Source organism: Syngnathus typhle, linkage group LG7 (assembly GCF_033458585.1).
Source record: "Syngnathus typhle isolate RoL2023-S1 ecotype Sweden linkage group LG7, RoL_Styp_1.0, whole genome shotgun sequence".
Taxonomy (NCBI): Eukaryota; Metazoa; Chordata; class Actinopteri; order Syngnathiformes; family Syngnathidae; genus Syngnathus; species Syngnathus typhle.
Window position 1 is genome coordinate 8,301,735 of NC_083744.1, and position 18,309 is coordinate 8,320,043.

Here is an 18,309-nt window from a genome sequence, read left to right on the forward strand (position 1 = left end):
ATTTTAGTTAATGATGATGGAGATGCGCTCTGTGGCTGTTGACGTCCCTCAATCAATACATTGTTATAGAGTTTATTAATCACTGTTGAAATGCCTTGCAGAGTTAACAGTAAATCTGATCTTAAAACATGGATTTTGATGCAAATGATTCGATTCAAATTAGCAAGTGAAAGCAAATATTATGTTGAAACGATTGTGAACATTATTGTATGATTTTGTAAAGATAAATGCATAACCTCAATTATTAACTATTACAGCTGCTACTACTACTCTACTTCTAACAATAATAATAATAACAATAATAAGAATTCTCATGATTACCGGAGCTGACTTTATTTTGTTTTCAATTACCAAGATAAGATATGACAATACTTTTTTGTCAGTGAGTTGTTTTGCAGAATTATATAGAAAAATTACATATTAAGGATTACAGTCATGGATATTTGCTGTTTCTGTCCACTTGCATTGGGACCAAGTCGAGCAGTGACGCAGCATCTTCAGCGGGTAGTGTTCTGGGTATTAAAAAAAAAGAAAAGAAAAAGCTCCCGGGAGACATTTTGCAGTGTGTAACATGTGATGTGCATTGGTAATTTAGATATAAAAAATATCACGGTTTGACAGGTACTTAAAAGTATTGCAGTGTAGCAGTAAGCACAAATAGATCACAAAAATCTAGAGTCGATATGCAGAAACAGGCACTCACACGCAAAATTGATGAAACCTAAATTTAACTGCAGCATCGACATTTTAAGTTAAAGATGCAGTTTAAGGTCCCACAATTATACTAAGATATCTGGAATCATGTTTTCGAAATGAAACTTTCATAGCAGGCTGAGACAAAGATGAACACATAAGCACAGAGCACAAATGGGTAACAATGGACAAACACACAGTATAGAGACGTTGTGTGAAACGCAGCATTCAGTCTAGTGTTGTGAGTTCCTTGCTTCTAGAAAAAAGCTCACCATTAAACCAGAAGCATATCCGAGTTGTCATCTCTCTTCTCGGTAGATTTCAGTACTTGTGATTTGAAACTCAATAGGAGAATGACTGGATAATTTGAAACAGGTTGGAAAAATAGGACGTTGATATTTTTACACACAGAGATTATCTTTTTATTTCGTTTGCAGTTTGCTGACACTATACATGCTGCCTTCGTTTGATTGAATAAAAATCAATATGGAAACGTAATGTGCAATTTCACCAGCGAGACATATTCTAAAATGACTTTTCATTTTTTAAGAAGCGATATTGTATAGGTTTTTGGAATTCATTTCCAAACAGCTATAAGGGAATTAAATTATTCCTTTTAATTCACACATTCACCCAACATTCAATCTAATAAAGTCCTAAAATACATTATTCTCACTATCCTATGACTACACCCCTTCCACACATACACAATCAAAAGGAGTTGTACAAATGATTATTTCTGAAGTATTCCGGGTAGCGTTATCTTGTCATTGTCAGCCAAATGCTTCAGAACTCATTGGACAGTGCATCATAGTGCATAATGAACCGAAGCATACTGCGAAAGCAACCAAAGATCTAGCCGATTGCCTTACCTGAATCTGTGCATGCATTTCATCTGCTAAAAGCAAAACTGAAGGGAAATCAAAAACTGAATTGTTTTGTGCTCCTTTTGAAGTCCCGCCCAAGGACAACTGTTTACTCCTTCTCCGTCACTTGAGTGTGATTAATATCAAATTTCGTTTTTGCTCTCACAATAGACATTGTACACCAAGCAGAAATCCATTTTTTGCAATACTCCACCATGAAGCTATTATGCATACACACAGAAGACATCCAATTCAAACACATTCTTACATCACATTTAGCCGTAATGTATTTTGTTCACATCTGTTGCTACAGCTCGGCTTTTTGTTGGCATCAACCCTGCTGGTGACACCCACACCTCTGCCAGCCTCTGGTGAGTTCCCTTAGCATTTGAAAGAATCAAGAGTTAGCTGGAGGCTACACAACTGTGCAGTGCCGTCACACCAAAGCATGTGTGAATTTTGTTTTGTCTGTTGTCCTCTTATCTGGCCAATGATACGTTTCTCATGTCCACAGTCCTCCTTTTTCCAGCTGATACTCCAAGTTATTCCATAATAAAACTATCCAATTAGTTGGCTCATTGGGACCTACCTACCTTGGGCCTTGTCATAGAATTGTTTGTTAAACATACAGTATGTGACTATCATTACTCATACCTACTGCTGTATATCATAAAGCCTCCTTATGGATTTTTTGGCAGTGCCATTATTTAAATAATAGTATGTGAAGAATATTATATTTTAATTTAGAGAATGATTTACCAAATAATCATTGGTATTAAATCATAATATATCCTATATGAAATAGTGTTTCTTAATAGTTGGACTCAGGTCTAGACCCAAGATTCTTTTTATACGGTATGGTACCATTGACACATAACAGCATATCATAATATCTAGCAAAAGTGCATTCTCTGCAACAGACTGAAAGTTAATGTGGTGGGTATGGTTTGTTGAAACAACCAATTTATCTGTCATTTTAATTCTGTAGTTTGCCGCCAGTTAGCATGTCTGGGTGTTAACTGGTGTGTGTGTGTGTGGGGGGGGGGCTGTATATAGGTGCTCTTAAGCACCCGTGCGTGCTCATGGTGCACACATGCACGCATGATCACTTTTTTATCTAACAGTGTGACTTTCCGGCTATGAAGTGGAACAGAGTTAAGGTAATGACAGAGCTGGCACTGTTTAATTAGTCCGCAGAGGAAGGATTATTGGTTTACTTAGATGGTTCACCTTGAAGTGCAAACGGGAAGAAGATAAAATCCTTTCCTGGCCAGCCCTCCTTTACCTTCAACTTTGCTCTTCTCCACACTTGGCATATTTTTCAATATTTCTCATCTCGGAACTTGTGCCTCATTTGAAGTGCATTGAAAGTAAAATATACATTTGTAAGTGAACATTGCTGCTGATTGTTAATATGACAATGTTTGCAGTCTAAAAATTTAAACATTTGAAAATGGGTCGGTATGTCAAAATTCTTGAAAACAATAGCATTATTTATGACATGTTCTGTCTGAGCAGCTCACTGGCAAAATTGAGTGCATCCATTATTAGCATCAGAACAAAAAAAACATTCACGGAGGACCTGAGCACTTACAATATTCAAATACAATGCTTCGCCACAACAGTGTTTATGTATCGAATAGAATCACATTTTTAATTAGGTATAGACATGCCCCATGAATATTGGCCAGTTAGCCAAATTCCGCAAACAATTGGCGCACTTCAATAGGGGTTTGTAAGAGTGTATGTTTTCCACAAGATGGGAGCAAAGCACATGAAACAAATAGGATCATAAAGCACCAACACAACGCGGCTAACGTGTTCACAATCATCAAGCCATGATACATAAACAGCTGCATTTAGAAACTAAATTATTCGACACAAACAAACCACTTTGACAAACAGCTCATCGATTGTATTAGCTAGGTGAAGTAAAACATTTGCATAAATTGATGTGACGTCGCACATCGGCAAACGAATGCAAAAATCAATTCACGCAAATAATAATGTCATTGAACGAGCATTTTAAATTCACACACAGGAAATAAAGGCAACTTATTACAGGACGGTATACTCCATACATCTGTATTAGCTACATCACTAGAGAAGCATAATCCTACTTTTAGTTTCACTTCTGACTTGCACAAGCTGTATTCAAGAGCCACGAGCGAAACAGGACATGTCAGAGCAAGACTTGTATTATTTTGGTCTGGCACAAGTGAAAAAGTGCAATTTTAGACATGAAACCAGGGATGGATTGCAAATTAAAAATCAGAAAATTAGAAAATGTTGAATAGCATATATTCTTACACATATTCAATGCAAGAAGTGTTTCTTCTCCGCAATGCAATTGGCAGTTGTTGCCTGTTCTGTGGAGAAGAAAGAAGCACTACTTGCAAATTACAGTTTTTTCTAAAGTCATTTGGCAGGGTTGTTGCCGTGTGAAGGCTGAGAAATAGAATAATATGAGAAATGCTAGCGCTTTATTGTTGCATGAATGAAATAACAAGGACGGTACACAAAGCACATATCTGGAAATTGTTTTGCATCGTGTTACCTAAGCTGAAAAGAAAGAGTGTCAAGAATAGCTCATTCAATCCAGGTATTGAGATACAATACCCGGAACTCGAGGCCAATTCGTTGCAGAAGGAGCATTGAGAAGTGAAACGGTCGCGTTCCACAGCAATTGAAAAATAGGGGCCACAACTGTCTTGCCAGCTTGTCAACAAATCCATATTTACGTACGTCTACTTGCAGTCAATATGGAGGCTAAAATATATTTTACATACATTTTACATTGCATACATTTTTCATGAAACCCATTAATGATAGTTTTAGCCACATCCAAAATCAACTGCCCCACATTGTACAGTGGCAGATATCCACTTGGCTCTATGTACTTATCCATCTGTGTCCTAACCATATAGGTCTGTATCACATTGCTGCTGTCACATTCTCCTCCAAGAAGCAACAGACAGCGCTGAGCAAATGTTTGTCTGACTCTGAGCTTATGACAGCCAGAACATGAAGCACTGGAGCGAGATGCAATTTAGAACCTTTTGCAGTACTTGGGAAATAAAAACTGTGCAAAAGGGACAGGACCAGCCACGGTCTATCGCTATGTGCACGTATGAATGTGCATATGTCTTGCAATTGTTATCATCGCAGTCAAGCAACAGATTGTGGGTTGTACTATGTCAAAAGTGAACTGAATGCCATCAAATGTTAAGACGCTTCTTTTGGATGTCATTACCAGACCAAAAGTTTATTTTGTACTTAGGTAGAGACTCGTGGCCATAACATTAGGTACACCTGCAAAATCCAACTGTTTAAAACCTAGGACAAAGCATCAGAATAGCATCAGAAATATGTGTTTACCTTTTATCGTGCTGTTCTTCATTTCTAGCTCATTTTTCTCAAATGCTCGTTTTTTGTATCATCAATATCGTATATGATCATTTAGTTTCTGATTTGATCTGTACAATATTTTTCGGACTATAAGTTGCTTCGCAGTACAAATTGCACGAGCCATAAAATGCATAATAAAGAAAGAAAAGACATATAGGTTGCGCTGGAGTACAAGTCGCATTTTTTGGGGAAATGTATTTGATAAAATCCAACAGCAAGAACAGACATGTTATCTTAAAAGTTTTTAAAATTTAAAATAAAAATACAATAGCCAAAGGCCGACTTGTATGGTATGCTGACTTTACATGACGCATAAACATTGAACTGAGAACATGCCTGGTATGTTAATATAACATATTAAGAGTGATTCAGATAACTGTAGCATAAACAACATGCTAACAAGTTTACCAAACCATCCGCATCACTCCAAATCATTAAATCCTCATCCTCTGTGTCACTTTTAAACAATTCCGCTAACGTCGGAGGTAGAAGATGACACGCTTCCTCTTCTACGTCGTTTACGTCAGACTCATCAAAGCAATTATCGACACAAGCCTAGAGTGTCCTCTTGCAGTTTAGTGTGAAAATAACTTGTGAAATGGTATAATAATGTGTTAATAATTATTTCACACAAGTCGCTCCAGAGAATTAGTCACACCCCCGAGCAAACTATGGGGGGGGCGGGGGGTTCTTTGACTTATAGTCCGGGAAAATACGGTACTCGTTAACAATTCCTCTTGTTACACTTTCACACTTACACTTCATATTCTTGTCACTGTCTTCTCCAGGAACCACAGTGATGACAATGACGGCGTTTGATGCAGACGACTCCTCCACAGATAATGCCGCTTTACGCTACAACATCATCCGGCAGTCACCAGACAAACCATCTCCCAACATGTTCTACATTGACGCAGAGAGAGGCGATATTGTCACTGTCATCTCCCCAACTCTTCTCGACAGGGAGGTGGGTTTGTTCAGCAAGCGTGTACTTTAGTATAGTATTAAGCTCACACTCATTAAACATGAACATAGGCAGAAGAAAATACAGTATCCATGAAGTTATTTTGGGTGTAAGTTGCTAATATACATACTCCAAAAAGCCTGTGTGAATACAAGATGAGTTTCATACCATTTCCTCCACTAACCAGAGTGCGACAGTGCGATGATTGCTTTTTTAGCACAGTGACGAATGCCAGAACATCGATTGGGTCCGCTAGTGGAGGAGGAATATTAGCTGTTGTCAGACACTTTGCGCTCTGTTTAATTGAAGTGATACACATTCACTTTCCTGCTCTGGTGGTGTCCAACAAGCCTGCTTGAAAACCTTCCATCCGGAACTGTTTCAGCCATGCTCACTGCACCAATAAGCTGTTTCGGTCCAGCCACAGGATGCTTTTTAATCAAAGTGCAATTGATTCCAAGGACAGACAAAGCAATTGCATTCAATGGGCTTTTTATGAAGTTACTGAAAGAGTTCCGGGACACCATTTGTAATACCTTTCTTTTTCTGTAGTATTTTCTCACCAGAATTTAGTTAAAAAAAAGGAAAAAGCAGTATATTTCATACTGTTTTATAACTATATGCTGTTTCCGAGTACTGCTTTATAGCCAAAACAATAAAATACAGATTAATTTCCTAACTAATACATCACACCCAACATGTCATTAGTTTGCACTGAATTGATTTAAAGTCTGAGAGCTTTAGGATGAAAGCAGTCCTTCTGATGATTGCAGTCCTACTTCTCTTGTATATTATTAATGCTATAAAAAACAGAAAGAAATGCATTTCTATCCCCCAGAATTAATAAATCCGCACTCTATATTCAGTAGTTCAGTTACGCAGCAGAGAAAGATGGAGCTGCAGAAAGCCGAAGCTCAGTTTCTTGCTCCTCCAAGTTTGGAGAGATGCAAACTAATCCTCTTCCATGCATTTGCTGTATAAGCCTGAGTGGGCAGAAGGAAGGGCATATGTGTGCAATATATGTGTTAGAAAAACAGACATTTATACAGCTATAGAAAGGGTGCACCATCGCTTCTCGGGTCTGTGAATTACTGCACGTGAATCTGTTGTAGCCACGTGTGTCTCTCATATGGTGAGAAGCAGAGGCATTGTAATGCTGGGTGGTGGAGAGTAATCCAGAGGAAATTGCCAAATCAAGTTTGTCGCATTGAAATTATTGTGACTTACTCTCTCTTGTAGCGTAAAATCCCAACATAATATGAATATTTATTCCACAGGTCTGTGTTCTTCTTCTCAATTTACATTTGTGTGCCAGCCCCCTCTCACACTTAATTTCACATTATCCGGACTCTTGTTCGATCGATTGGAGCCTGTAACCTGTGACTGCTATATGATCATCAGATGAAGCAATTTCGACCGAAAAGATGGATACGTTTTTTTCCATCACCATGAAAACCTCTCAATCAAAGGGTGTCAAAAAGTCGATACTACTTCACTAACCAACTACGATAATGCTCGTCTACACAAGTGTAGTTCTAAAGTAAATTGTAACCTTGAATGTCGAACATTACCTGTTGTGAAACAAAATGTCAAAAATCTGAATCTTATATGTGCTTTTATGCGTCCATATTTTCATCACGCAATGACTAGTGTAGCAGAGATGTACATCATTAAAAAGAGAGACGAGAGAGAACGCAGGGATGAAAGATGGCTTGCAATGGCCACTATAATTTTCACTTTAGTCTACAAAATAATAAGCTTCCTTTTGAATTTCTTGGTCTCATTAATATGCTAATGTGGTTCATTAGCCAAAGGTTTTACACAGTGAATTGGGAAAAGCATGGAGCCACAGTCTGATCTTAACTTTCATACAAACCAAGTATTTTCCATTATTTGGAGATTATATATTACTAACAAAACAGACAGAGGAAAGTAGAAGCGTGATTTTATCATTGTGATGTTCATACTTTATACTTGAGATACGTAATAGCGATAGAGTGATCACATTCACCCAGACGCCCACACATACACCCTCACACACACACACACACAAACACACACGCACATATCTATCACTGTAATCGATTTTAGTCCGTGGAATGTGCGTTGGGCTGTAACCAGAGAGAACAGACTGGTAATGGCAGCGTGACTTTGTGACTCTAATGCTCTGCGGCCCATCTGGGGGCTGTCACTGCTAAGGAAAGCCAATCGATGAAGTCGGGCCAGACCCTCCATCTGCCTCCATGTTCTACAGAGGTGAATCAAATTGAGATAAAATGTCTGACGCAGTGGGCAAGAGAGAGTCTTATGGTGTTTAGTCATTTCTTTTGGATAGGCACCCAAAAATTGAAAGTGAATGCCAAGTGTGTGAGAGCAAAGAGCACCTTCATCTCAGAGTGATCATGACCCGTTTCCTCATTGAAACATTCTGAACATATATTCATATTTATAGATGCAGTATGTGTATGGATAGATAGATAGATGGATGGATGGATGGATGGATGGATGGATGGATGGATGGATGGATGGATGGATGGATGGATGGATGGATGGATGGATGGATGGATGGATGGATGGATGGATGGATGGATGGATGGATGGATGGATGGATGGTTACTTTTTAGTTTGCTGTAAGCAGATATAGTATAGATATAGATGGTTCACCAAAGGTTTTGTTGTTTTAATGAGCTTTTTCCACCATAGTCACTGTGACACAGTAAAACAGCAGGAAAGACACTGCTGTTTGCAATTGCAAAATTAAGCTGCTATTCCATTTGGGTTTTAGTGAGGAACCTTCTTGCAAGGGAGGTCAGACTTTTGTTGCACTTCCAACAGCTGAGAAGTAGGACACATCATATCCTCATAAGGTGCAGTTGAAAGGTAACGGTCTTTAGTTTTCCATTACTTTTCAAAAACCAAGACTAACAAATTAACACATTATCCTGACGAAATATTCAAGTTATTTGAGGATCCACATTAAACAAATATCCAGGTTGCAGTTTAATTCTAATTTCTCACTCCTTTGTTTTTCCCTGAACTGGTTGCCAGCCAATCGCAGGGTACACAGAGACAAAAAACATTCTGCACTCGTACTCACCCTCCAGGCAATTTGTAATGTTCAATCGGCCTACCACGCATGTTTTTGGGATGTGGAAGGAAACCGAAGTACCCAGAGAAAACCGACGCAGGCAAACTCCACACTGTGCCGCCTTCGATTTACTCTCCGTGCTTTGTTTTTGATTTGACTCTAAGTTGTTTGCTAAATATTGTGGATGTCAGGTACAGTAGATGGGTGAATAATTGTCACCTGATCAGCTGTATTGTGTGTGATATTGGCCATATGAAGAGTGGCCTAGTGTTGGTTTGGTGCGACCTTGGCTCTGTGCTTTCTGGCAGGCTGATAGGAGAGCTTATCCTCTCTAATAGCTTATTTGGCTCAGTGGGCACCGTTGCTTCATGACTGGGCAGTGATGAACTGTTCTGGCAGTTTCCAGTGACATTTTTTTTATTACTGAAGTGGCACAGAATACAAATTTGATATGTGCACATTTTTTAATGTGCGATAGATTGTGAACATTTTCACTGTGCCTTTTTATTTACTCTACATGCTGAACTTAGTTGGTCTGTCTGGTCATCCAATTTTCCACAAAAAAAATACCTTGAAACTCTATGATTAAAATCTGTGTTTTTGTTCCAAAACCAGATGATTACAGCCAAGTCACATTTTGTCATTAAGGTAATTTAAGTAACTTAAATGATGAAAATGACTGTATTTGGTAATTAAAAGGTTAATTAACAGACTCAAATGATAATTAACAGATTAAAATATTCGTTTCAAATAAATAGTATACGAGACTATTCGTACTTAAAAATGTTCTCCGTATTGATAATGACTGCTAGATTATTTTTTAACAGTATGTCAGGAAAATGTGTTGGTCAATGGTTCCCATTGCTCTTCTGCTTAGGTCCAATTTGCTGTCTTTTCCGTCTTAGATCCGATCCTATCCTATCTTTTTATGCGTTTCATTCTGAAATCTCCCTTCCAACACTTCATTCTGGGCATCCAATTAATCTACAAGTCAAAGCATTATGATTCCATATAGAGCAGCAGCGCCTTTCAATGCAAGGCTCAAATAGCCATTCAATTTACATCGGCACCTGGCTTCAGAGTAACCGCTTTGCAAAATGTTGTTTTCGAGCATTTCCTCGGCCACCTGCTAATCTCATCCTCCCACATATAATTGAATGTCAGTCGTCACATAAGGACGCTTGACTGTCTTCAATTAGAATCTTGTTTCGGCGTGTCACAGCAGCGGAACAAAGCAGACAGAGAAATATTTACTCCTCCTACGAAGTGGACAGACTTATTATATCATATCATCTATATGCAAATATTATGCCACAGAACACATTGATAAGATTTCATTATGGCAAATGTATGTGTACTTCAGTTGATAAACTCTCATTCACCTATTATGATTGAGATATTGAAACGGCAAAGTAACATCCTGTTATGGGTGGCAGTGTGCGTGGATGAGGAGGGATGATGCAGTCGTGCAAATTATGGTTCTCTCCCAAAGAGTACATACTTAGAGTACAAGAAAGTGCTCTCCAAGTAAAAGACCGTTTAGCGTTTCACTCAGTTTAATTTTGAGTAATAATTAACTTCATTCACTTGTTATTTATTATACTTAATCGAATATTCAATACCTACATTGTTTAAGTTGTATTCAGCTAAAATGAGTTCTTGTGTCGGTTTCTTCAAACCATTTTAGTTAAACTAAGGTTTTACACTGTACGCGAGCAGTGTCATCTCTAAATGGTTTCGGTGGCGAATCATCACATTAGTAGCAATTATACACCAAATTATGTCTTCAATGCATATGCGATGAAAGCAAACTTAAATACTTGGCCTTATATGCAAGGATTCCACTATACAGTATTATCCTTGTGTGATGGCAACTTGCCAGATCTTTGTCAAATCAAATCAATACAACACGACTGTGAACTCAACCACCTTACGCTCTTTTGTTCTTTCTCCCAAATGAACAAGGTGGACAGGCAGGCACTGATGAAATATGGGACCCCTCCTCAGAATGCCCCCTCTACCAATTCCATCATGCTGCTGCCCACTTGTATTAGTGAGGAAATGAGATACCACTAATTAATTAGATCTCTGAGTGCTAAAGATGAAGATTACGTCGGAATGAAGGTTAGATGTGTCAATCATAGCTTTTTGTCGGATAGACTAAGGGTTCTTTAAGATCAATTGGGCCCCATGGGCATTGTGAGTCTCAGTGTGTATGGTCTTAATCGCTCCCTACGCATACCCTTGCTTTAATTGAGTCTCACCGAGAAGTCAATGCAAATATAAGACTGACATCACTGAGGACAATTAGATTCACTGGAAGACAAGACAAAAGATACACAGCTAGAAGTGACAAAAGAACAATGTGAAACACGTGATTATTTTCAAATGAGAAGGAAAACAAGAAAGCATACTGCTGGGAAAGAAATGGGAGGATCCATGCATTCATTTTCTGAACTGCTTTTTCCTCACGAGAGTTGTGGGCATGCTAGAGCTTATCCCAGCTGACATAGGGCAGTACGTGTGGGACACTGTGAACTGGTTGCCACCGAGACGAAAAAACATTCACACGCCTACAAACAATTTAAAGCGGTCAATCGGCCTACCATGAATGTGGGAAGAAACCGGAGTACCGGGAGGAAACCTACACAGGCAACATGCAGAGCCAGAGTTGAAGCCAAAACCACCACACTGTGAGGTGGACATGTCGCCCAAAGGGGATCAATTAAAAGACAAAATGATATTACTGCATAGGATCTAAATTAATAGTGCAGTCCAGTTTATTGGTAATTTAGTCAAACACTGGGTTTTAATGCAACATGGTACCTGGAATGCTATTCTAGATAGATTAAATGAATAGTGTATTCACGTAAACTGTAAGTATACATCTATGTAATATTCGATTTCAATGTTGCAAATGAAGTAAAAACCACATAATGAGTCCCCTAGCAGGTTAAAATATTTCCCTTCATTAATAAAACCACTTGAGAGTCACAAACTGACATTCTCTTTTCAATTTGCACACAAACGCTGACAAGTGCAGTTGCCCAGTCAAAATGCCAAAGAAAGCAATCAACCGAAGATGTCCAGGCTTCCGTTTCCTATCGCGCTTATCCGGATTGGGGTTGTGGATAAGATGGAGTCTATCCCAGCTGATTTTGTGTGTGAGGCGTAGTAAAGTTTGTATTCGTTGTCAGTCAGTTTTGAGGCACATACAGACCAACAACCATTAACAATGTTACCGACAATATTTGAGTGTAGGATTAATGGGAGCAATTTGAGTGGATGTTTCTGGAAATGTCATTCTATAATTACTACATGTCTTCTGTTTTGTGCTTAATCTCATCCTTGATATTATTCCTGAAAGATATTTTGAGTTGAAAAAAGTAGTTGCCTATTCCTCCTCAACAGAATTTACCTTTTATTCAAAATGAAAATAAAATAATGTACTATGTAGTAAATGCATAACTAGTAAAACTAGCATTTCCTGTCTGTCATAAAATAATTTAATTCTAGTGTCATCCTGCTACTTTCTCTTAACTAGTCACCACAGTGGCTCCATCCCTAATGCTCACAGCTAGTGGCAAAATGTCGATACTCAGGAAGCTCAAATATTTGTTCATTCAAATTGCTATGCCGCAATAAAAAAAAAAAGAAAGCGAGACCTTTTTAAAATTCCGGCGTAATCTAGTGGAGTTGCGAGTGGCCGCTATTTTTGTGTCCTAAGGTGGTATTGAAAGGTCAGCGTAGAGCAAAATGGGTTTCAGGGGTGGAGAACCTGAGAATGAAGGAGAGTTAAAAAAGGTGGAATCATTCAGGTGGAGGGCAACGTAATTAGTTGCACACTCTCTTTCTGCTCGGAGGATAATATGTGTGTGTCGCTGCAGTGAGGGCCTCAGTCCTGCCTGAGATATTTCAGTGACGCCACACTGTCATTAAAACTAAAAAGAGCGTCAGTCCATTTATTTCCCTCTTGAACTTTCCCACCACTCTATCCTTCCCCCTTGTGATTCCGCCTGCTGTTTCATTCTTCACACTGTTTCTTCTGCTGCCTCCTACCTATTTGGCGCTCATCCTTCAATTTTCCCCATCCTCGTTGACCTGAGGATAAAGAGTATTTGTCAACAGCTCTTAGTCTCCAGAATAGCCTACCCCCTCCATCTACCCTTCAGGCAAGAATTAATTTCACCCAGTCTCCATGAGAGAGTGCATTGATTGGAAAAGTTTGGCTGTGTTCTGACTACTTTTTATTGTTCTCTTCCCCATGCCACTCTCTCTTTGCTGATGAAACCGAACCCGGTTCATTGCCTCTGCCAAAGCAGACACAATGCTATCGGGACCCATCTCTCTTTAGGTGACTATCTTTATCGGCCCTTGTATAGAGATCTCCACCCCCTCCATCTGCCCTCCTCCTTCACTGAAGACATAAATCAGGCCTGTGCAGCATAGGGGTATGGTGATACATTCATTCTCTTGTAAAAGAGAGGACGACAAGGCAGACAAGAAGTTGACATTGACACAAATTGCAGCATATGTGCAGAGGTCATGCATTAATTTTCCTTGTGAAGCCCATCATTGGCTTCCTATAAATCCTGTTAATACCATTGCAGACTGACGGTCAAATTGGAAGTTAACGTTCTCCGCTGTCACTCCTTTTCATCGAGTTCAATCTATTTGTAGCAAGCAAACAAACTAAAATTATTTGTTAGTGGCTTCTTTTCAGGGGTACTAATTTCTCTCCAGATAAATGAACAAGCTTATGCTAAATTTCTGGAGACTGTCAATTCACAGTAACAATTTGACTGACTGCTCTGCAGCATGCTGGGAATTCTGGCGTAACGAGGGAGTTTGCTTTGACATGACCTGACAGTTTGGTGGCTAAAAGTGGCTTAAGCTTTACACCTGTTGGAAGCAAGTTTAACTCTTGCTGCATATGGTCGAAGATAATTTGGGTGAAGTTGAGCAGGTCACAGGCAGACAAATTTGCTTCCTTCATCATCATTGTACAAGTCAAATCATTGAATGCATCAATATTACATATTAACGTCTTTATTGTATTTTTACAATCACCCTTCTTGTTGCAGCACAGCTTTGGTTTGGGGGAGATTTGTGTGTGTTGGGGTGGAAGGCCAATTGGCCAGTTCAAAGATTTGTGCTCTCCCTGGTCTACCTGACCTGCATTTCCTTATAAACGCACTTTGGGCCATATTTCGACATGGCGGAAGCATTACAGACTCACTGGATTCGATTTAGGAGATCGACACCCGCAAAGTACGTTTATGCGGAACTCCACTTGCTGATGATGTTTGCTACTATGAAGTGGGCAGTTGGAGACCGCCTTCCACCCCCGAACATGTGTCAGTGTGTGACAACCCCCCACCCACAGTTTTTCCATCTCAAGGACTGGATGGCTCTCAACAGCGCAAGGCACTTATTTTTAACCGCGCCAAACTGCGTGCATCTGCGAAAACACCATGACGGTGCCTTGTGTTGGGCTTTCAGTGGGCACAGAAATAGAGCCCCGTGTGATTTAAGTCCAGTCCAGTGTAGTAATCTCCATCTTTAATCCACATTTCTACCTATTATTTATTGGAAGAATGGTAGACCCCAAGAGAAAGCACATAAAAAAGCCAACGTGTTCCAAGAGCCTTTGAAAATGGCTCATTAGATGAATATTGAGGAAAAATGAAGACATTGTTGCAGTCTCCAAATAGTGGATAAAATACCTGAGCTTGTATGACTTTCCTCTATGATGATGACAACCTAAAAAAATGTGTTTCAGTACAACAGTCAAGGAATTTTATAGTAGTGTGTATTTGTAATGAGTCCACATGGGCATTCTGGACACAGTGAGTGTAATTGCACGTGTTCAGAGGGTAAGTGAGGACAGAGCAAGGGGGCTTTCCATGTGGGGGAATATAGAAGATTCTGTTTACTTAGCACAGCAAGCTTGTGGAAGTACTTTGCTGGCTCAGTGTGATGTAGTCCCCAGAAAGCTCCACTGAAATATGGCCAGGGGAAATAAGTCAATATTTGACTTTATTCTTTTTTTTTTTTTAATTATTATTTTTTAGTGGAAATCTGAGAATCGGGTGGCTGTGTCTGACCACCATAGCCCAGCTGTCAGGAAGCAGCACCTAGTTCTCTCTCTGACCTGCACAGATCAATGCATGGTTGATAATTCCTGTGGCCGCTGGGCTGCAAAGATAAGAGCAATCTGACAGGGAAGAAGTAAAGTCAGTCACATAAGCACACACACACACACACACACACACACACACACACACACACACACACACATATATATATATATATATATATATATATATATATATATATTGGCGCCTCCCTTAAATGCGGTTTCAAACCGAAATAAAAAAAAAGTAAATAAAAACCATTATTCTAATGGAAATATTGCTCCATATTGCAATTATATTGGTGCTCGGTTATTGTATTTTTTTTTAATTCTCTGATCTGTGATCTGCGATTTGCCTCAAAAATCCTGAATATGCAAAACCTGAATATGAATTTCTGCACTTCCAGAAAATCAGAGCAAACCAGCAAACGCTTGCCGAGATCAAAAGAATGAAATTCATTTGATGTTGAAAGCTATGCTTCCATCGTCGCCATTCTCAAATGCAATGGCTTGAAGGTATTTCTTTTATACAACGTCCACTTGTACTAAATGATGAACTGATTAAATGCTGGTTCAAGACTCCAATGACCTCTCGTATGTCCCCTCATTAACCTGACAAGCCCGAGGGGAATTTCATTTTATCTAGCACGGACATTCTCCGAGATCCAAGGATGAAGTGATTGGCGGTCAACATCACTGTGACCTTACAAAACATGATTTTGACCATAACCCATATTGGAACTCTGATTAGAACAAAAGCCTCATTCAAATTTCTAATGAAATAAAATGAGAAATTGATGTTTGATATGTCATAAAGTTTAGAGGGCAACTTTACTATGACCTCATAACAGACTGCTGAATCAATGCCAACACACAGGGACATAAGTGTCACCATGAGGTGTGTGTGGTGCGCGGGTCCGTGTATGCGCGCGCGCACGTGCATGCGCATATTTATGTGTGTGAAATCAAATCGTGATTGCTTCTCAGTGTAGCTATGCTAAATAGGTGCCATGTTACTTCCATTTCGTCATGGAACACATCAATAAATTCTACCCAAATTTGAGTTCTTACCCCATTCCATATTAAACTGTGCTGTGCATCAGCAAACATTTGGTCAGCTGGAGCTCAGCACTTAGCAAAGATAATAACAGGTATTACACCTGGATATCATATAGTTGAGTGACACCACGTGGTTTTCCAGACTCTTACCGTTAATTTCCATGTGTTTATGTGTGCAAATAGAGTGGAATGAGAAACCCTCATTAGTATGCATGAGCCCCATTAAATATTCACTCATCAACTCTACATTTTATTTGGATTCCCCTTTACAGTGGTACAAATCCCTGGTAATGAACTGTGCTGACATTTTTTCCCAGTCGCGTAATAGGCAAAGACGTTACCATTTGAGCAGCAATGAGCAGTTTACCCACTTTCCGTCGTCTTACAATAATTGATTCCAATATGAAAAAACATACAGTTTGATAATATATTTGAAGAAATCTTACAAATGTCCACAATTACTACTGTCATTATATCCTCATTGGTGAATTTCCATTAAGTGAGGTTTGTGTTTACACGGCTCTAAAATATAAAAGTACAATACATGTATAATTCACAACACAAAATGCTAAAGAAAGCCAACGTAATAACATATGATTAACCTATTGCTACAAATTCTAGGTTGCGTTTCTACTCGAGTGCATAATGGGTTGTTACTGAAAACTGTTTAATGAGTTAATGAATGTTAAGATTTGTGTTATCTGCATGGTGGCGCATACTAGTGACTTGTACGAGTTCCCATTTTGGACAAACGTGAACTGAACTTTGTGTATTTTTTTGCCATTTTTGTATTTATTCTAAACGCACTAATTTATTATTTACTTATTGTAGAAGATTGCATCTGTTATTATATTTCTCGGTATTCTTCATTTTTAGAAAAAGAAAATACCACCCTTCTAAAGCCAGCTTTTTGTATGATTGTGATTACGCAAGAAAGACAGAGCTTTCTTGCGTAATCAGTGAGTGTTTCAAAAGATTTTAGCAGCTGAAAAAAAAAACCTCCCTTGATACCAAGCAACACCAGCTTCTGTCATCTGTGATGCAAGCACATGATAATTCCAGCTACTTTATTTCTGCAGTACTTTGGTAGATGTGAAGAGAACAAAGAACAGTCTTGTACTGCTGTGAGGAGAGAATTCATCCAAACTGTGTGTTGATGACAGAAATTTGAATTCAATTAATGAATTAGTTATTAGAAATATACATTGTTAATATCCAACAATGCCTTTCATTTATTGGTGCCAAATAAGACATTTATACATACAGATATTTTGTCTAAAATAAAAATAAATTCAAATATGAAATCAAATAAAGTAAGACACACGATAAAAAAAAGAATAATAGTGTATAAATGGAATCAACAAGTTTATCAATGTTTGTGTCAACACATACAAGTCTGTGTACCCTCTGGCAATCTACATATAGAATAGAATAGAATAGAATAGAATAGAATAGAATAGAATAGAATAGATCTTTATTTGTCATTGTCACATGTACAACGAAATTTAAAGTGCCAACCGATCCGCGCATGAGATAAAAAATAAATAGAATAAATAGAATTAAAAGATTATAAAACCAAATATTCCTCTTATTGGGTCACTGCAGTTAAGGGAAACCAATCAAATCAATCCGGTGACGGATTAATTAATCCTAATTGGTCGGTGATGAGGACCATTTGGGAGCGGTGGTCCGTCGGGATAGCTTCGCCACCTCCACCCCCAAGTGAAGGCCACCCTTGTTTGATGCGCTCTAATCTAATTAACACTTTAACAGCAACACCTGGGCTCTTCTGTGAAGGACGTGCACACGCTCGTGCGCGTGCACGCTGACCAGATGGGCCTTTAATGGTTCTGATGGTGGCAGGAGCAAGATGATGATTGCACTTAGCTGAAACACTCACATTCAGTGACTCACATGAGCACACTCAATCAAACACGTGCACCAACTACGCGTTCCACATTCAGTGCGAAAGTATGTGGTAATGGAAAACTATTTCAGTTCTCAATATACATAACTACCCACTAAATGAAGTGATTAGCCTGTGCTCTGATGGTGCACCTGATTAGATTAGCCATGCTTGTGCTTCCTGCTCCAA

General features: G+C 38.9%; 1 protein-coding gene across 2 annotated transcripts in view; it reads left to right on the plus strand.

Annotated features, from left to right (window-relative positions):
- The window catches only part of cdh13 (cadherin 13, H-cadherin (heart)), a 164,746-nt gene that overhangs the window by 93,587 nt on the left and 52,850 nt on the right, over positions 1-18,309 (plus strand). For both annotated transcript variants that reach the window (XM_061284167.1, XM_061284168.1), the window contains exon 7: positions 5,756-5,934. In XM_061284167.1, coding sequence (XP_061140151.1) covers positions 5,756-5,934 — 179 coding nt within the window. The remainder of the gene's footprint in view (positions 1-5,755; positions 5,935-18,309) is intronic.